Source organism: Oncorhynchus gorbuscha, linkage group LG08, assembly GCF_021184085.1.
Source record: "Oncorhynchus gorbuscha isolate QuinsamMale2020 ecotype Even-year linkage group LG08, OgorEven_v1.0, whole genome shotgun sequence".
Lineage (NCBI taxonomy): Eukaryota > Metazoa > Chordata > Actinopteri > Salmoniformes > Salmonidae > Oncorhynchus > Oncorhynchus gorbuscha.
In genome coordinates this window covers 25,893,987-25,915,079 of record NC_060180.1, presented here as the reverse complement: position 1 = coordinate 25,915,079, position 21,093 = coordinate 25,893,987, and the positions used below count along the sequence as shown (strand labels likewise).

Here is a 21,093-nt window from a genome sequence, read left to right as displayed (position 1 = left end):
CCTGGCATAGAGGTAGGACATGAAATCCAGGGGTGTGGCGGCCTGCAGGCTGCTCTTCCCTTTCCCTGCCCCAGACAAAGAGACCAATCCCAGCACGGCAGGCTCCTCTGAGGGCTGGAGATCCAGAGGGCTCCCTGGATCAGAGGCTGCCAGGGAGGGAAGGAGGGACACATCCACATCCCATTGATCCACACTCAGAACCTGACCAAAACAACCAGGCAGAGATATGAACCACAACCCATCAGAACCAGTAACCAATCAATGATTTGAACCAACAACCAATCAGAACCAACAAACAATCCGCGATATGGAGTGTACAGTGCTATTTGGAAAGTATTCAGACCCCTTGACTTTATCCACATTTGGTTACGTTAGTCTTATTCTAAAATGTATTAAATTGTTTTTTCCTTATCAAGCCTACACACACTATCCCTTAATGACAAAGCAAAAACAGTTTAGAATTTTTTGCAAATTTATTACAATTAAAAACTAAAATATCACATTTACTTAAGTATTCAGACCCTTTACTCAGTACTTTGTTGAAGCACCTTTGGCCTCGAGTCTTCTTGGGTATGACGCTACAAGCTTGGCACACCTGTATTATGAGAGTTTCTCCCATTTTTCTCACCAGATCCTCTCAAGATCTGTCAGGTTGGATGGGAAGCGTCGCTGCACAGCTATTTTCAGGTCTCTCCAAAAGATGTTTGATCGTATTTAAGTCCATGCAATGGCTGGGCCACTCAAGGACATTCAGAGACGTGTCAGGAAGCCACTCATGCGTTGTCATGGCTGTGCGCTTAGGGTTGTTTTCCTGTGGGAAGGTGAACCGTGGCCCCTGTCTGAGGTACAGAGCACTCTGGAGCAGATTTTAATCAAGATTCTCTCTGTACTTTGCTCCATTCAGCTTTCTCTCAATACTGACTAGTCTCCCAGTCCCGGCCGCTGAAAAACATCCCCACAGCATGATGCTGCCACCACCATGCTTCACCGTAGGGATGGTGCCAGGTTTCCTCCAGACCTGACACTTGACAGTCAGACCAAAGACTTCAATCTTGGTTTCATCAGACCAAGGAATCCTGTTTCTCATGGTCTGAGAGTCTTCAGGTACCCTTTGGCAAACTCCAAGCGGGCTGTCATTTGCCTTTTACTGAGGAGTGGCTTCTGTCTGGTCACTACCATAAAGGCCTGATTTGTGGACTGCTGCAGAGATGGTTGTCCTTCTCCACAGGGGAACTCTGTCTTCGTCACCTCCCTGCCCAAAGCCCTTCTACCCCAATTGCAGTTTGGCTGTGCCTCGACACAATCCTCTCTGCGCTCTATGGACATTTCCTTCAACCTCATGGCTTGGTTTTTGCTCTGACATGCACTGTCAACTGTGGGACCTTAATATAGACAGGTGTGTGCCTTTCCAAATCATGTCCAATAAATTGAATTGACCACAGGTGGACTCCAATCAAGTTGTAGAAACATCTCAAGGATGATAAACAGGATGCACCTGAGCTCAATTTCGAGTCTCATAGCAAAGGGTCTGAATATTTATGTAAATAAGGTATCCATTTTTATTTGCAATAAATTTGCAAACATTTCTAAAAACCTGTTTTCACTTTGTCATTATACAGTATTGTGTGTAGATTGAAGATGAACATGTTTTATTTCATCAATTTTAGATGAAGGCTGTAAACGTAACAACATGTGGAAAAAGTAAAAGGGTCTGAATGATTTCCGAAGGCACTTTATGCCTGCTTTGTGTTAGTATTTGGGGATTATTTCTGTTCAACCTGTCCGCACCTCCAGATATTTCTTTATAGAGTCTAGAAACTCCACTTTGGACCTCAACTCCTCAAGCTGGACTTTGAGTTTGGACAGCATCAATCTAGCATCCGAACCTTCAGCAGAAAAACACATTGAAATGGTGTGTTTATTTCTCTATGTATAAGCCCTATAGTATAAATTGTAAAAGGTATGAGGGATTGATTGGTACGTTTGTTTCTCTCTTGATGGAGCAGCTTTTGGTAGAAATGTCTGGTCTTTTTCAGACTCTTCGTCTCGATCATAAGCTGCTGTTGAAGCTCCTACAAGTAGAACATTTAATACATAAAACAAAGTAGACACCAAGCTGGGTGAAAATGTTGTCGTAGCAGGGATAGCCGAAGAACCCATTATTAACCATTTCCCCAAAGGTGTATATACAGTACCCAAAGAGCCTTTTAAGCCCCGTTTCCACTGACACTTAAACTGAAGGCCAAATTAGAGCTGGCTCGAATGGAATTCTCTAAATCAAGCTGGGTCGAGGGAACCCCAGCTTGATTCGAATTCAGGCTGGTGACGCCATTACTATGCAACCACCGGCTGATCACTACTTTTTAAATGTTTTATTATTCATAATACAAAAATCAACTTACATTGCTACATCAAACATGTCTAGCAAACCAAACACAGGTATTAACAATGCTCAAACATCCAAAAAATATAAATAAAATACAAAAAAGAAACAATTTAAGTGCAATTATATTCACTCTGAAAATATCTTATTATAATGATTCATGAAGTTATTCTTTTTGTTATTCACTAGGGTTAGTGTTTTAATAAGATAATTAAATTCAATCAGAAAATTGGTCATTTTGGTATAGAATCTTTGGAATTTTTGTTTGTGTATAAAGTTTTTGGCAACAAGAATAAAAAAAATAACAATAATTTCAGTGGTTTTGTTATCATTGCAATTGTAACATATAACAATGTTAAAATTATAGGCAGTGTTCATAATGGTAAATAAGTACTTTGCAAGGTTTTCCCAAAATTCGGACACAAATTTACAGTCAAAGAACAAGTGAGACAGATTCTCACCTTCTTTTTCACAGTTTAGAATTTTTTGCAAATTTATTACAATTAAAAACTAAAATATCACATTTACTTAAGTATTCAGACCCTTTACTCAGTACTTTGTTGAAGCACCTTTGGCCTCGAGTCTTCTTGGGTATGACGCTACAAGCTACAATAGCCAGAAATTTGGACATCATAGAATTACATGGATATATCTTATGCAAAATGTTGAAGTGCACTTCCTTAACTTTGTTTGGTATACAGTATTTGTAAAGTCTTAACCATGCATTTTTCCAGACAATGTCAGGAATAAGCATGTTCCAGAAAAACTCTCGGTGTAAGTTGGTTTTGTGAATGAGGAATTTGTCTTGTATATTTATTACAACAAGATTTATCAAGTAAACCCACGCCTTCCAATCTGAGATCTGGATAAACTTTGTGATCATTCCCAAAATTAAGATGACTTTTCATAAGTGTAGTTAGACCACTGGGAATGGCTTTGATCACAGAAATAAACTCTCTGAAAGGTATTGGAAACTCTTTCAATGTTATAAATTGTTCATATGTGAGAATATTACCCTTGTTGTCGAAAATATCAAGGACAAAGTCAATATTCCTCTCATGCCAGCTGGGGTAGAACAATGACTTATTCCTTACAGTTATGTCTGAATTATTCCACAAAAGAGCTTTATGAGGGGAAAAATTGTGCAGGAAACATATTTTCCATGCCAGTAAAGCTTGTTGGTGAAACCTAGCCAATTTAGCAGGTATTCTTTCAGGAATATAATTACATTTCAGTAAAAATTGAAGACCTCCCAATTTATTAAACACATTATTTGGAATGAAATACCATATTGAGTATTCAGTATGGAGCAAACATTTTTTCAACCAGTTTAACTTGAAAGTGTTATTTATGACAACAAAGACAACAAAGTCCAACACTTCTAGACCGCCTTCAGCTCTAGGGTTAGAAAGGACATATTTTTCTAGTTTGTGAGACTTATTTTTCCAGATGAAGTCAAGAAAGGTCTTATTGATCTCTTTACAAGTAGCTGGATTACACACAACGATAATGAGGTGTACACAAAACGAGACAATCCCTCTGCCTTGGACAGAAGTACTCTCCCAAGTACCAAGATCTCTTTGTAGCCAATTATTAAATATAGTTTTAGTTCTCTTAATTTTAGGGGAGAAATTAAAATGTTGTCTGACTAAGTGGTTTTTTGACAGATGTATTCCTAAATATTTAACACAGTCCGCCTGATCACTACTGGGTCCTGACAACTTTTAGCTTGCTCGTCTGGGCTTGTTGCTGGTAGCTAGCACATGGACAATCAGTACTGCAGTCGTCAAGACATTACACGAATTACCACCATAGCTGGACCCTTCATACATTTTTGCAATACACAAACTTTTATGAGAACAGTCAGCCCTCGAATACTAGCTACCTAACGTTAGCTAGCAATTCAGAGTTCAAACAAGCTAGTTAACTAGCTAATGTGGGCTAGCAGGAGTTTTAGCAGGCCAGGTCGTATTGAAAGCTAGCTAGCTACATTATATAAAACTGGTTTGGTTTGCTTGGTTAGCTAGCTAACATTTGCGAAACCAGCTGCAGTCACATATTGGTTACCTAGCAACGTGACATCATTTCTCGTTTCTGAAGGCTATGGTGGAAACATAATTCGATCTAGCCATCCAAGACTAGCCCAACCCGGGTTAACTTCAAAGTGCCAATGGAAACAGGGCGTTAGAGTACAATATAACACCGATATGGACCCATGGCTCTTAAAGAGCCACTGAACACGCTGATTAGCACGCATGTTGATCTGTTGCTCATTCGAAAAACAAGATTTCAGTTTTGGAGGTGTGTTTCCTGACAGATTCCGCGTTTGGTTAATTATGTTTTTTTCCCCATGAAACACCGTAGACACATAAGCCTATTTCACATCATCAAAATCACCAAAATGAATCTAATATAACTCAATAAATCTGTAATTAATTTGGACGTTTTTGCAGAGGATGTTTTAGTTGCACAAGTTTACATTAAGGATTTTGGTGCTCTTATTTCTGAAGTAAATATATGTGGGACTTGTCTAATGTAAACAATCTCACTGTCTATGCAATTTGATAGAGAGCAAACAACACCGCTGTTCACCCCCACGTTAGTGGGCAAGTGGGCAAATGGACATCGTCAAATCAAAACCCAACCTTCATTTACCCGTTGTGACGCACAGATTTTTCAAACTCCATTTTAGACAAGACTGACTTGATGACTGACTATTTACACTTTGTAGTACATTTTGACACTAGAATAACTGTTTCGGACTCACATCGATGCCACATAGGCCGTTTTCAAAGGGATTTGTTGCTTTTCAAAGGCAGTCAGTCTATTAAGGTCAGACTATTCCACTGAAGGAGCAGGTAAAAACGTACATAATTACCATCAAAGCATACAGAGAGGACAGACCATCATTATTCTATTACACATGATAATGACTTTTATGTCGAAGGGTAGATAGATATGGAGAAAATAACGTGCCAATTACCCTAAAACCTCCAACTCTCTTCCTATTCGCCTCAAATCATGATTATATGCTGATTTGCTTCAGCTGATAATGTTGTTTTGCTTGGTTTTAACTAATAATCTCGCTTTTTCATGAAATGCATGCACTTATCCAAACATGGAGTTTGACTGAAAGTGTAATTACCAATTAATTATTCATTAGTAAATTAGTTAATTATTCATAGTAAATTATGTCAAGGATACTATCTTGTGCATGCTCAGACTACGATAGGTCATCATTCAATCCATTCATTTTAAAAGAGACTAATAGAAAGTGCATGCTTTATATCAAAAGTGCCACTCCTATGTAATTGGCATTACCATAATGCCATAATGAAATGAATACAGCTTCATCATTGGCTGCAATGCAACAAACACTACCTGGATAAAATCCATTTTAAAGAGAGAGGAGTCCTTTGAATATAGTGAGCATTTAGTGAATGTTGAACAGTAGAATTAGAACAGCCTTAGGCAATGACACTACTTGCCTTAAACATTAAACATGATTTCGCTTTATTTTAGTCTGCTTGTTTTTCTGGCATTTATATAGATATTCACATAATTATGATATAAAAACGAATGATTGTTTATTTCAGATGCATGTAACTTTTTCTTTATGTACCATTTGGTAGAAAGTAGTAACTAACCATGTTGAATCTTTGAAGTATCAGACAGTATACATTTACCACGTCTTCTAAAATGAGAGTCACATATTTACACATTTACAAAAAAATCACTATTCCAAACATTGAGACCATGGCATCTGTATGGTCTGTCATCACTCATAGCTAGTCTATTATATTTAAGCTCAATAGCTTTTCCCCCCAGGTTACCCACCTGTGTTTTCAGCTCCAGGCACGGGGACTCACTATGCTGTCCCAAGTTCCTAGCATATTCCACCACATCCTGACTAAAACAGTCCCCTCCATAGAAGGCCAGGGCCCAGGCTGGGCTGTGGCTGTGGCTGGACACCTCTGCACCTGAGCTGGGGGAGAGGAGACAATGAGACACCAGAGATTCTGTGTCCTCCATGTCCTCGCAGCAGTCAGGGCTCATCTGGCCTCGGGGTCCCACCCTCAGAGGCTCGTCCGTCCCCCATAGAGAGTCAGCTTCAGAGGGGCTTTCATCGCCGCCCCCCACTGGATGCTCGGCACTCTCCATAGCCCCCTTAACCAAACACTCAGCAGCTCTCAATCCTGGACCAGAAAACATGGCAGAGCAGGAAGAGAGAGAAAATGGATGGGTCAGGTAGTCTGTAGGTGTGTTCGTGTGTATGTTCATGCACACATCTCTGTGTGCAGGGAATTTGAGAGGTGGAATTCTCGCAAGGCTGAAGCTTTCTTTTGGTGAAAGGCTCTATTAAATTTGTTATATGGTATGCTGTTAAATGCTAACCTTGTTATATTGTTTGATTCTGCATCACAGGCGTCCTCCACCTTCCAGCGTGAGCAGACTATTTTTGCTCTGATTTATCATCTCACAAAGTATTTTGTGTGAAACTGAAGGTTCATGCAAGTGTGCAGTGTCTGTTACCAATGGGTCTTTAGGCGTCTGTTTGAGTATGCATTATTATGCTAATTGTATATATTGGCGCGTGTAGATGGAAAGGAAGTGACTGTGCCTGTGCCTGTTTCCACAACAACTCTCTCCAGCTGAGGAGATCATTGTAACATCACAGTGTGATTTGAGCCATCTTGAATAAACTGTGCTCTTAACAAGTTAATCCAACTGCCAATCATTCTCCTAACAACTTGATTCAACTGCTGGATTTGTCACAACACCTCGCTACAGTATACAACTTCATCTAACTACGTCATCTCACAGACATGTAACATGATAATGCTAACAGCGATGACAGTTGTGAAGTCATGGTAATAGTGATGACAGTTGTGAAGTAATGGTGCTAAAATATATTGCTAGAGGACTCCTGATATCTACATTATGAGTATAATTACTGTCTTTGTTTTTGCTAGCTAGGGCCATCTCCTTTAAGTGCTGCCTGTCTTCCCAGTCGCCTACTTAGTGTGTGAACTGCTGAATGCTATTAACTTGCAGATGATTGTTGACACAACCAGGATTAAGGGTCAGGGCAATTTGTGACTGTTGTTGTTTTGGTAATCAGTGGCTGTATTGGAGCGGTTTCACCACTCCTAGGCAATCAGCAATTACTACCGGGAGGTGTGCTTGTGTGCTCTTCACCTTTGCAAGGCAATTAGCAATTAGTACTTCAGTCTCGCCTGTTTTCAAAGCGGCAGCTGTAAGCAGCGGTCTCGTCGCTAAACTAAGATTGTCGCCGAAACAGAGAGGGTTCTGCCATGTTTTTCTGCAGTGTTAAGAGAGGAAGGCTCCACACCACTGTCTCCCTTGAGTATTTTACCTAGTTATTCTCAATCTCAATTTGCTATTTTGTAGCTTTGGCAACTATGTGTGTGTTTTCTATCCTAGTTCGCTCCTCCCCCTGTAGGCTTTACAGACGCTCCCCACCCCTTAGCTGCAACCCTTCTAATTTAGTGTACCCTGCGCGCACAACCCATGTGGAATTCCTGGTCTCGGGCAGCGTTTGGGACTACCGATCTGCGGTCAAGAACACTTAGTTCATCTCAGCCTATGCTGCTCTTCAGTCCCTTGACCTTTTGGACATGACGGAGACATGGATCACCACAGAGAACACTGCCACTCCAGCTACTCTCTCTTCATCTGACTATGTTTACTCTCATAGTTCAGGTTGAGAGCGTCTGATCGTCGCAGTGGTGGCACAGGGTTACTCATTTCTCCTAAGTGGAAATGTGTGTATTTATTTTCTCCTGTCTCACCTGCCCATCCCCTCATTTGAATTCTATGCTGTCACGGTCACTTGTCCACATAAGCTTAACATTGTTGTCATCTATCGCCCACCAGGTGCCCTTAGAGTTCCTCAATGAGCTTGACACCTTGGTAAGCTAATTTCCTGACGATGGCTTACCGCTCTTCGTACTTGGTGACTTCAACGCCCTGACGTCTGCCTTCAATTAATTTCTTTCCTACTTGACTCCTGTGACGTCAAAAACTACAGACCGGTAGCCCTTATTTATTTTCTTTCCAAAAATCTTGAGTGTGCTCTTTCTGACCAACTCTTTCGATATCTCACTCAGAACAATGTTCTTGACCCTAACCAGGCGGACTTCAAAATGAGTCACTCGACAGACTGCTCTTCTCTGTGTGACGGAGGCTCTCCACACTGCCAAAGCTAAATCTCTATCCTGTTCTCATCCTCCTAAATCTATCCATTACCTTCAACACTGTGAACCATCAGATCCTCTTCTCCACCCTCTCAGGGCTGGGTGTTTCAGGCTCTACACACTTTTGGAATGCATCCTACCTGGCAGGCCGCTCCAGGTGACATGGAGAGGATCTGTGTCTGCACCATGTCCTCTCACTGCTGGTGCCCCCAAGGGCTGGGTTCTAGGCCCTCTTCTCTCTATCCACCAAGATACTTGTCTCTGTCATATCCTCTCCTATCATTGCTATGCGGATGACACACAACTACTTTTCTCCTCCCCCCCTTCTGACACTCAGGTGGCGACACACATCTCTGCATTCCTGCCAGATATCTCAGCTTGGATGTCGGCCCACCACCTCAAGCTCAACCTCGACAAGACAGACCTGCTCTTCCTCCCGAGAAATGCCTGGCCGCTCAAAGACCTCTCCATTGTGGTTGACAACTCCACGGTGTCCCCCTTCCAGAGTGCAAAGAACATTGGCGTGACCCTAGACAACACCCTGTTGTTATCTGCAAACATCAAAGCAGTGACTCAATCCTGCAGGTTCATGCTTTATAACATTTGTAGAGTACGACTCTACCTTACACAGGAAGTGGAGCATGTCCTAATTGAGGCACTTGTCATCTCCCATCTGGATTACTGCAACTCGCTGTTGGCTGGGCTCCCCGCTTGTGCCATCAAACCCATGCAACTTATCCAGAACGCTGCAGCCCACCTGGTGTTCAACCTTCCAAAGTTCTCCCATGTCACACTGCTCCCCTGCACACTCCACTGGCTTCCAGTCAAAGTTTGCATCCACCACAAGACCATGGTACTATCCAATGGAGAAGCAAGAGGAACTGCCCCTCCCTTACCTTCAGGCTATGCTCAACAAACCCTACACCCCAACCCGAGCACTCCGCTCTGCCACCTCTGGTCTCGTGCCACCTCTGGCAAATCTAAAACCCTACTACTTCAAAGCATTTTTGTTGTTGTAATTTGACCCCTTTTATTCTCCCCAATTTTGTGATTACGATCTTATCTCATCGCTGCAACTCCCCAACGGGCTCGGAAGAGGCGAAGGTCGAGTCATACGTCCTCTGAAACATGACCCACCAAGCCGCACTTCTTTACACCCGCACATTTAACCCAAAAACCAGCTGCACCAAGGAAACACTGTTCAACTGACGACTGTCGTCACCTTGCAGGTGCCCGGCCCACCACAAGGAGTCACTAGAGTGCGATGAGCCAAGTAAAGCCCCCCGGACAAACCCTCCCCTAAATCAGACGACACTGGGCCAATTGTGCGGCGCCCTATGAGATTCCCCTTGGGTTCTTGCCATGAGGGAGATCTTAGTGGGCTATACTCGGCCTTGTCTCAGGATAGTAAATTGGTGGTTGAAGATATCCCTCTAGTGATGTGGGGGCTGTGCTTTGGCAAAGTGGATGGGGTTATATCCTGCCTGTTTGGCCCTGTCCGTGGTTATCGTCGGATGGGGCCACAGTGTCTCCTGATACCTCCTGTCTCAGCCTCCAGTATTTATGCTGCAATAGTTTGTGTAGAGGGGCTAGGGTCAGTCTGTTATATCTGGAGTATTTCTCCTGTCTTATCCAGTGTCCTGTGTGAATTTAAGTATGCTCTCTCTAATCCGCTCTAATCCTCTCAGAGGACCTGAGCCCAAGGACTACCTGGCCTGATGACTCCTTGCTGTCCCCAGTCCACATAGTCGTGCTGCTGCTCCAGTTTCAACTGTTCTGCCTGCGGCTATGGAACCCTGACCTGTTCACCGGATGTGCTACCTTGTCCCAGACCTGCTGTTTTCAACTCTTTAGAGACAGCAGGAGCGGTAGAGATACTCTGAATGATGGGCTATGAAAAGCCAACTGACATTTACTCCTGAGGTGCTGACCTCTTGCACCCTCTACAACCACTGTGATTATTATTATTTGACCCTGCTGGTCATCTATGAACATTTGAACATCTTGGTCATGTTCTGTTATAATCTCCACTCGGCACAGCCAGAAGAGGACTGGCCACCCCTCACAGCCTGGTTCCTCTTAAGTTTCTTCCTAGGGAGTTTTTCCTAGTCACCATGCATCTACACCTGCATTGCTTGCTGTTTGGGGTTTGAGGCTGGGTTTCTGTACAGCCCTTTGTGACATCAGCTGATGTAAGAAGGGCTTTATAAATACAATTGATTGATTGACTCCCAGGTCATGGCTGGTTATGCCAAAACCCAGGATCGAACCCCAGGCTGTAGTGAAGCCACAACACTGCGCTGCAGGGCCTTTGACCGATGCGCCACCCTGGAGACTCAAAGCTTATCTTAAATAATCCCACAGCACCCCATCCTCACACCCCCTTCAGTTGTAAAGTAATGGTAACAGAGACGAGTGATTGAAGTAATGTTAACAGTGATGACAGTTGTAAAGTTACAGTATTTCCTTTCCTACCTGGGCAGATATGATGTTGACCCTCTGATTCAGTATCTTTATGTTCAGGTCTAGTCTCTGTTTCTCTGAGTGCAGACAGGGCCCTCTGGTGTCTCTCAAATCTCTCCCACGCGTCTGAAGCTACAGGTCCACTGTGGTGCAGGGTGCTGTTCAGGTCGACATGACCACGCCGCAGTGCCTCCCTCTCCTCTGCTATACAGCTGGAAGCACTCCGGGGATGAGGTGGCTGACCTTTGCCATGGCTTTGATGGAGACTGTTCATTAGAGCCTCTAAATATGGCACATCAGCAGCCAGAGGGAGAGAGTAAACACAAAACAACAGTCACAGCTATTCACAAACATCACAGCCACACACTGACCACGAGACAAACACATAAACACAGACAAAAACAGGCAAAACGCACTAATTCAATAAAACGGAACGCAGACTATAAGAGCTCAGACTGAAAAGTAATGAAACATCAGACAGTAATTAGACACAACATACACAATGCAAACTAAATAGCGGGAATTAACAAGTCAGTCAATATGAAAACACAGCAACTGAAAGTTCAGACAAATAATCATGAGAAATCTAGACCGATAATTGAAACAAGCCCACTCCTCACAGGCATAATTAAAACAATTAAGTAGGCCAACATAAATGAATTAATCATAACAAAACAATCAATAATTAGCTTGAAAAAAACAACAATCCTTAGTGGCTCCTTAGCATCTGACTGCTGGGGTTGAGTGGTCCAAAATGGTTTGCATCCAAAGCAGAGTTGTTCTGTTTGTATCTAAAGCCTAGCGTTCCAGCACCAAATCAAAATGTATTTGTCATTTAAATACAACCTTATAGTGAAATGCTTACTTACAAGCTGTTAACCAACAATGCAGTTTTAAGAAAATACCTAACAAAAGTAAGTGATAAAAATAACAAATAATTAAAGAGCAGCAATAAATAACAATAGCATGGCTATATACAGAGGGTACCAGTACATAGACAATGTGCGGGGGCACTGGTGTTAAGGTAATATGTACATGTAAGTAGAGTTATTAAAGTAACTGTGCATAGATAAGAACAGAGAGTAGCAGCAGTGTAGAAGGGGGGGGGGCAATGCAAATAATCTGGGTAGCCATTTGATAGATGTTCAGGAGTCTTATGGTTTGGGGGTAGAAGCTGTTAAGGAGTCTTTTGGACCTAAACTTGGCGCCCCGGTACTGCTTGCCGTGTGACAGCAGAGCGAACAGTCTATGACTTGGGTGGTTTTTAGGGCCTTCCTCTGACACCACCTGGTATAGAGGTCCTGGATGGCAGGAAGCTTGGCCCCGGTGATGTACTGGGTTGTACGCACTACCCTCTGTAGTGCCTTGCGGTCAGAAGCCGAGCCATTTCCATACCAGGCAATGATGCAACTCGTCAGGATGCCCTCTGGTGCAGCTGTAAAACCTTTTGAGTATCTGAGGAGCCATGCCAAATCTTTTCAGTCTCCTGAGGGGAAATAGATTTTGTTGTGCACTCTTCACGACTGTCTTGGTGTGCTTGGAACATGTTTGTTTGTTGGTTATGGGGACACCAAGGAACATGAAGCTCTCAACCTGCTCCACTACAGCCCAGTCGACGAGAATGAGGGCGTGCTCGGCCCTCATTTTCCTTTAGTCCACAATCATCTCATTTGTCTTGATCAAGTTGAGGGAGAGGTTGTTGTCCTTGTACCACATGGTCAGGTCTCTGACCTCCTCCCTATAGGCCGTTTCATCGTTGTCGGTGGTCAGGCCTACCACTGTTGTGTCATTGGCAAACTTAATGATGGTGTTGGAGTCATGCCAGTTCGTGCAGTCATGAGTGAACAGGGAATACAGGAGGGGACTGAGCACGCACCCCTGAGGGGCCTCCACATTGAGGATCAGCGTGGCGGATGTGTTGTTATCTACCCTTACCATCTGGCAGAGGCCCCTACGTGATGAGCTTTGAGGGCACTGTGATGTTGAACGCTGAGTTGTAGTCAATGAATAGCATTCTCACATGGGTGTTCCTTTTGTCCAGGAGTGAAAGGACAGTGTGGAGCGCAATAGAGATTGCATCATCTGTGGATCTGCTTCAAAAGTACTGAACCTTTCTATTCTCATAGCTTCTACAGATTGTAAATTAAATAAATATTTTTGTTAAAATAATTATTATATTATTGATTGATTATGACTTTTCAAATCACCCAGTATTGCTATCTGCAGCGTTAGTTCTAGGTAAATGTTGCAATTCTTCAGTCATTCCTGGACCTGTGACCAAAAACGAACTACATATGGAGAGTTATATATATATATCTAATAATATATATAACATTCTATTGGTTGCAAGAATTTTGTATAATAATTTAAATTTACATTTTTTTAATACAGCGTTGTTTTGCGCTTCCCTTTGTAGTCTAAGCGTCGGAGCATGTGTTGTATGATTCGATCTTAGTCCTGTATTGACGCTTTGCCTGTTTGATGGTTCGTCAGAGGGCATAGCTCCTTGAAAGCGGCAGCTCTACCCTTTAGCTCAGTGTGAATGTTTCCTGTAATCAATGGCTTCTGGTTGGGGTATGTACGTACAGTCACTGTGGGGACGACGTCATCGATGCACTTATTGATGAAGCCAGTGACTGGTGTGGTTTACTCCTCAATGCAATCGGAAAGAATCCCGGGAACATATTCCAGTATGTGCTAGCAAAACAGTCCTGTAGTTTAGCATCTGCTTCATCTGACCACTTTTTTTATAGACCGAGTCACTGGTGCTTCCTGCTTTAATTTTTGCTTGTAAAGCAATCAGATTTTGCCAAATGAAGGGCGAGGGAGAGCTATGTACGCATCTCTGTTTGTGGAGTAAAGGTGGTCTAAAGGTTCCACCCCTCCTCTGGTTGCACATTTAACATGCTGATAGAAATGAGGTGAAACTGATTTAAGTTTCCCTGCATTAAAGTTCACTAGGAGCGCCGCCGCTGGATGAGCATTTTCCTGTTTGCTTATGGCTGTATACACCTCACGGAGTGCGGTTTTTGTGCCAGCACTGCTCTGTGGTGGTTTGTAGACAGCTACAAAAAATACAGATAAACTCTCTAGGTAGATAGAGTATCTCTTGCTAAGCTGTAGACCACACTACCTCAGGCGAGGTAGGATATATGTGCTTTCAGCAGTACGGATGGCAAAGGCAGATTAGCCACTCGTCGCCTGATCCTCACAAGGTACCTCGATCTCTTTCCGCAAAATCTCTGTTCTTTCTCCAGCGAATGACGGGGATGAGGGCCTGTTCGGGTGTTTGGTGTATATCCTTTGCAAAAAAAATAAAAAATAGCACGGTTGGTTAAGACCCCATAAAACGGCAGCCATCCCTTCCGGCGTCATCTTTCCAATAAGCTGCCCTAGCAGTGAAAGGCTACTCCAGTTGACAGTCAAATCTCCACTCAGAGCATTGTTTGTCTGTCTGCCCAAGGCTGTGATCTCGGTCTGTATCATCACCACAGAAGATGAAAAATGATCTCAACACACTGCCCCAGCCGTTAAGAGCACGGCAACCATGAGATGAAACCGTATCTAAGTAAACTGACAAGCTGCACATCTCCTCACCACACTCACATGCCCCTCCATCTATCTTGGTCTGCATAAGTAGGAACAGAAAAGGGGTGAGTCATTTCACCTTTTCCTTCATTCATGTACACTCCTCAAGGATCCTTATGACTCTGTTAGGCAGGAAGAACCATAAGTAGCTCATTAATGGTGCCAAGCCAATATTCCCGAGACAAACAAAAAACTTGCTGGAGAAAGCCAGAGCCAGTGGAAGTGTGTGTCTGAAGTGCGTCTTCTGTGAATGCTGATTATGAATGGAGTGTGCGTGCATGTGTGTGTGTAAGGGGGAGTGGTTGTAGCATCTAAAGTGCCTATGAGTTGTTGAGGACTCACGTGAGAGAAATTAACATTCTGAACACAAACACTGCCAATTTTGGGTTTTTTCCCCTGCTCAGAGAGACAAACTAAGCTTGTTGACAGATAATACTTTTAAGGAGAACTAAATCCTTCTTATAGTATTGACAGCCCTTCCAGCTAAAGACAGTTTTATGACAACGGCATTATTTTTAGTTTAAGGCCGTAAATTAAAGAGTGACAGAATCGAAAAAGCAACTGCTCTTTTTGAAAATGGTGTATATGGCATCGATATCCAAAACAATTATTTTAGGGTCAAAATTGACTACAAAGTGTAAATAGGATAATTTCGGTCATAAAGTCGGTCTCGTCTAAAAGAGCGTTTTAAAAAAAAGTAAGTTTGTCACAATTTACACAAAGGTTGGGTTTGGATTATAATTAACACATTAACACATGGTGGTAATGCCTAGGGAGAATTTTCATGCATGGAGTAATTTGTTGTGGATTGATTCTCGTGGACCGATACAATGGCGAGAATCTGTCAAGGCTCAAGTAGAATTGTGTGATTACGAGCAGCAGTAGTTCCTGGTTTTGGGGTTTTGTTGGTTGATTATTTGATGAATCAGAATTGGGCAAAATTGGTGCTTAAACTGGTGCAGTGATTTTCAATCCAGTGTGAGGAAGATAAACTGTTTCCACTAGATTCTGCAGCCACAAAGTCAAAATTGGCTGTATTGTAAAATAATAATAATCTGAAAACAAAAATGTGCTTTTTGGCCATGATAAACACAGGTGAAATTAGTAGAAGGGAGGGGTTTGGCCAATACTTCGCTTCCTTCCTTTGCACAAAGGTAATCACAATTGTTAATGGCATCCCCCCCCCAGAAATTACAAACTTTCATAAGATAATTTGACTTGTGGGTAAACAATATTATGCAAAGAAAAACAGTCTTCTCAAAACAACATGGTGTGGTTACTTCCCATGCCATTATCTTTGGCAATAGCTTGATGTGCAATGCACATATTGCTCAATAAATGCTCTAGTGAAAATGGGCCTCCATAAAGTTGTTCAACAATCTTGTGCAGATTGCCAGGATATCAATTACATCCAAAGCTAGCTAATAGTTCTGCATGCTGTCAACCTTCAAACCTGAGATCGGTGTTGTGGGTGACTGGTGAGTAAATGTTGGTTATGCTAGCTAGCTACATTATTTGATAATGCTAGCGAGCCAGGCTAGCTATGATACTGTGATGTAACTAGTGAAAGACAAAGCCTCTCGCTAATGTGTAATGTCAGAGGAATATTTGCATTGTTAACATTAACAAGCTAGCTACCTTGCTAACAATAGCTTCTTTAACTGCAAGGTGGAGGGATCTCGATTGGCTATCATGCCAGATTTGCTAACTGTAGCCTATTCATTGGCAGTTCAGGTTGGATAGGATGTAGCCAGCTTGCTTTTAATAATGTTCCAACTTGAACTGGCTAGCTAAGATCCCTGCTAGCTAACGTTACCTAGCTAACTTGCTAACGTTACCTAATTTACCTCATGCATTGCATCTATATAAATGAAAGTGTGAATCTTTTTTTCAATTGTATTAGTTATCTTCTGTTAGGCTTCTGTTATTGAGAGAAGACCTGTGTTTGGATCACCAATGAAACGGGCAATCACTGACATACTCACAGAGATAATTGGCTGTAGTTGACCACACAGTGTACCACTCCCAATAAGTCCTCATCCCAGTAAAGGTCACAGAACTTCACTTTCACAACATTGCAGAATGTCTGGTACTGTAGGTCCTTCAGAGACAGGAAATACTCCCCTTCAAACACATAAACATGAGACAGTACATCAATGACAGTTTTTTTTTAGACAGAAAGCTTGTCATACAAGTTCACACCAGATACCATACTCTTTAATGACACAACTCGTATGATGGTCGCCGGAGATGATGGCTTCCATTTTATTGGCTCTTAACCAACCGTGCTATTTTGTTCGTTTTTTTTCCCGCATCGCTTAACTTTTTTCGTACATAATGTTGCTGCTACCGTCTCTTATGACCGGAAAGAGCTTCTGGACTATCAGAACAGCGATTACTCATCTTGAATTGGACTAATAATTTTTCTTTAATGAGTCGGACAGGAAGGACATACTCCAAACACCCGAACAGGCCCTCATCCCAGTCATTCACTGGAGAAAAAAACTGAGATTTTGCGGAGAGAGATCGGAGTGCCTTGTGAGGATCAGGCGACAAGTAGCTAATCTGCCTTTGCCATCTGTACTGTTAACCAAAGTTCAATTGCTGGAAAATAAATGGGACTAACTAAAAGCACGTACAGTATATCCTACCAACGGTACATTCAAAACTGTAATATTTTATGTTTCACAGAGTCGTGGCTGAATGAAGACATTATTAACATACAGCTGGCGGGTTATACACTCGATCGGCAGGATAGAACAGCAGCCTCTGGTAAGACACGGGGTGGCGGCCTATGTATATTTGTAAATAGCTGGTGCACGATATATAAGGAAATCTCGAGATTTTGCTCGCACGAGTTAGCGTATCTCTTGATAAGCTGTAGACCACACTATCTACCGAGAGTTTTCATCTGAATACATAACGATGCTGGCACTAAGACCTTAATGAGCTTTATACAGCCATAAGCAAACAGAAAAACGCTCATCCAGAGGTGGCGCTCCTCGTGGCCGGGGACTTTAATACAGGGAAACTTAAATCAGTTTTACCTCATTTATATCAGCATGTTAAATGTGCAACCAGAGGGGGGAAAAACAAACTCAAGACCACCTTTACTCCACACACAGAGACGTGTACAATGCTCTCCCTCTCCCTCGCCCTCCATTTGGCAAATCTAAGCAAGAAGTATCAGTGAGTCGGTCTATAAAACTGGTCAGATAAAGCAGATGCTAAACTACAGGACTGTTTTGCTAGCACAGACTGGAATATTCTTCTGATGGCATTGAGGAGTAAACCACATCAGTCACTGTCTTCATCAATAAGTGCATCGATGACGTCGTCCCCACAGTGACTGTACGTACATACCCCAACTAGAAGCCATGGATTACATGCAACATTCACACTGAGCTAAAGGGTAGAGCTGCCACTTCAAGGAGTGTGACTAACCCGGAAGCTTATTATAAATCCCGTTATGCCCTCTTACAAACCATCAAATAGGCAAAGCGTCAATTCGGGACTAAGATCGAATCGTACTACACCGCCTCTGACGCTTGTCGGAAATGGCAGGGCTTGCAAACTATTACAGACTACAAAGGGAAGCACAGCCGAGAGCTGCTCAGTGACAGGAGCCTACCAGACGAGCTAAATAAATTCTATGCTCGCTTCAGGGCAAGTAAGACTGAATCATGCATGAGAGAATCAGCTGTTCCGGACGACTGTGTGATCACGCTCTCCGCAGCCGATGTGAGTAAAACTTTTAACCTGTTAAGTCGACCCTCTACTTTTTCGAACATTCTGTTAAAAATCGTGCAACATTTCAGCGCCCTGCTACTCAGGCCAGAAATATAGTATATGCATATGATTAGTATGTGTGGATAGAAAACACTCAGACGTTTATAAAACTGGTTAAATCACGGCTGTGACTATAACAGAACGTGCGTTTCATCGAATAGTACAGGAAAATCTGATCACTGAAAATGGAAATAAATATCCTTGCGCTACTTCCAGGAATTGTTCAAAGTGAACCGAATTAAATGAGGCCGAGGTTGCAGTGCCTACAGCTTCCACACGATGTCTAGAGTCTTGTCATTTGATTCAGCTTTGATTCTTGGTCAAACCGAATCAAGGGAACCGATTCCCTCCGGTCTCCGACCGGATGTTTTGGTCGAGCTCTCTCCAGACATTTTTTCGAGACGGACACCTATAGAATTTACATCGCCTCCTGATTAATTTTATCGCTTATTAACGTGTACTAATACCTAAAGTTGCATTACAAAACTATTTCGAAGTGTTTTGTGAAAGTTTATCGTCGACTTTTTGAATTTTCAAAAATGACGTTACGTTATGAAACGCTATTTTTTTCCGTTTATCACATAGTCTTCATAGATCGATATCTAGGCTATATATGGACCGATTTAATAAAAAAAAGACGCAATAGTGATTATGGGACATCTAGGAGTGCCAACAAAGAAGATGGTCAAAGGTAATGAATGTTTTATTTTATTGTGCGGTTTGTGTAGCTTTGAAAGACTGGTCATGGTACACATCAACACAATTATCCCAGAAACTCTAGACCCACTCCAATTTGCATATAGCCCCCAACACATCCACAGAAGATGCAATCTCTATTGCACTCCACACTGCCCTTTCCCACCTGGACAAAAGGAACACCTATGTGAGAATGCTATTCATTGACTACAGCTCAGCGTTCAACACAATAGGGCCCTCAAAGCTCATCACTACGCTAAGGACCCTAGGACTAAACACCTCCCTCTGCAACTGGACTTCCTGACAGGCCACCCCCAGGTGGTAAGGGTAGGTAACAACACATCCGCCACGCTGATCCTCAACACTGGGGCACCTCAGGAGTGCGTGCTCAGTCCCCTCCAGGACTCCCTGTTCACTCATGACTGCACGGCCAGGCACGACTCCAACAACATCAATAAGTTTGCCAATGACACAACAGTGCTAGGCCTAATCACCGACAACGATGAGACAGCCTATAGGAAGGAGGTCAGAGACCTGACCGCGTGATACAAGGACAACAACCTCACCCTCAACTTGATCAAGACAAAGGAGATGATTGTGGACTACAGGAAAAGGAGGACAGAGCACGCCCCCATTCTCATCGATGGGGCCGTAGCGGAGCAGTTTGAGAGCTTCAAGTTCCTTGGCGTCCACATCACCAACATGGTCCAAGCACACCAAGACAGTCGTGAAGAGGGCACGACAAAACCTATTCCCCCTCAGGAGACTGAACAGATTTGGCATGGATCCTCAAAAGGTTTTACATATGCACCATCAAGAGCATCCTGACGGGTTGCATAACTACCTGGTATGGCAACTGCTCGGCCTCCGACTGTAAGGCACTACAGAGGGTAGTGCGTACGGCCCAGTACATCACTGGGGCCAAGCTTCCTGCCATCCAGGACCGCTATACCAGGCGGTGTCAGAGGAAGACCCTAAAAATTGTCAAAGACTCCAGCCACCCTAGTCATAGACTGTTTTCTCTGCTACCGCATGGCAAGCGGTACCAGACCGCCACGTCTAGGTCCAAGAGGCTTCTAAACAGCTTCTACCCACAAGCCATAAGACTCCTGAACATCTAATCAAATGGCTAACCAAAGTATTTGCATTGCCCCCCCCCCCCCCTCACTACTCTGTTATAAAGTGCATAGTCACTTTAGTAACTCTACCTACATGTACATATTACCTAAATTACCTCGACTTATCGGTGCCCCCACACATTGACTCTGTACCAGTACTCCCTGTATATCACCTCGCTATTGTTATTTCACTGCTGCTCTTCAATTATTTGTTACTTTCATCTCTTACACTTTTTTTTTTTTTTTCTTAGAACTGCATTGTTGGTTAAGGTCTTGTAAGTAAGCATTTTACTGTAAGGTTGAAATTGGCGAATGTGACAAATATAATTTCTCTTTTCTCCATCTCTCTATAAAGCAATTATCCTAACTAAATTCAGTCGGGTGAAAAACAGGGAGAATAGGGCTACTAGCCTGGTGCCATATCTATTTGTGTGGTCTTACCAACTGGTGTGAAGAACTGTAGAAGTTGTCAAAACCAGATCTGGGGCCATAGGCTACATGAGAATGAATATCAATCTTCATGTTACTTACCCATTGCCAGATCCTCTACACCATTCTCCAGATAGCCATCAAAGGCAAACTCTGCCCTGAGTAGGCCAATAACCTCTTGTAGGGAAGGGTTCATCAGGGGGGAGGAAGTGAGTCTCCCTGAGGGGGTCCATGGGACTCTAATAGGTGTTCACCCTCACCTTCTCCTGTCCTTGGACCTCCTTCTCCATTGTGGGGATGGGGCATGGACGCTTTGGGGTCCGAGGGTCTGCCATTAAGGCATTCCAAAAGAGGTTCAGCTCCCTGGCCAGGGGTCAGATGGTCTCTAGGGCCCCGTGGATGTGTGGGT

The 21,093-nt window shown here is 43.0% G+C and overlaps 1 protein-coding gene across 7 annotated transcripts in view; it reads right to left on the bottom strand.

Moving 5' to 3' along the window:
* LOC124041404 (kinase non-catalytic C-lobe domain-containing protein 1-like) overlaps window positions 1–21,067 on the bottom strand; it is a 28,298-nt gene extending 7,231 nt beyond the window's left edge. For 4 of the 7 annotated variants that reach the window (XM_046358929.1, XM_046358932.1, XM_046358933.1 and 1 more), the window contains exons 1-6: window positions 20,787–20,916; window positions 11,077–11,346; window positions 6,221–6,363; window positions 1,982–2,072; window positions 1,789–1,886; window positions 2–201 (exon numbers count right to left, since the gene is read on the bottom strand). In XM_046358929.1, the coding sequence (XP_046214885.1) occupies window positions 2–201; window positions 1,789–1,886; window positions 1,982–2,072; window positions 6,221–6,363; window positions 11,077–11,346; window positions 20,787–20,880 (896 nt within the window). In that variant the 5' untranslated portion in view covers window positions 20,881–20,916. Of the gene's footprint in view, window position 1; window positions 202–1,788; window positions 1,887–1,981; window positions 2,073–6,220; window positions 6,364–11,076; window positions 11,347–16,637; window positions 16,777–20,786; window positions 20,917–20,944 lie in introns of those variants that run through there. The other 3 variants (XM_046358934.1, XM_046358930.1, XM_046358936.1) reach the window with 3 other exon arrangements.
* Window positions 21,068–21,093: the final 26 nt, after the last annotated feature.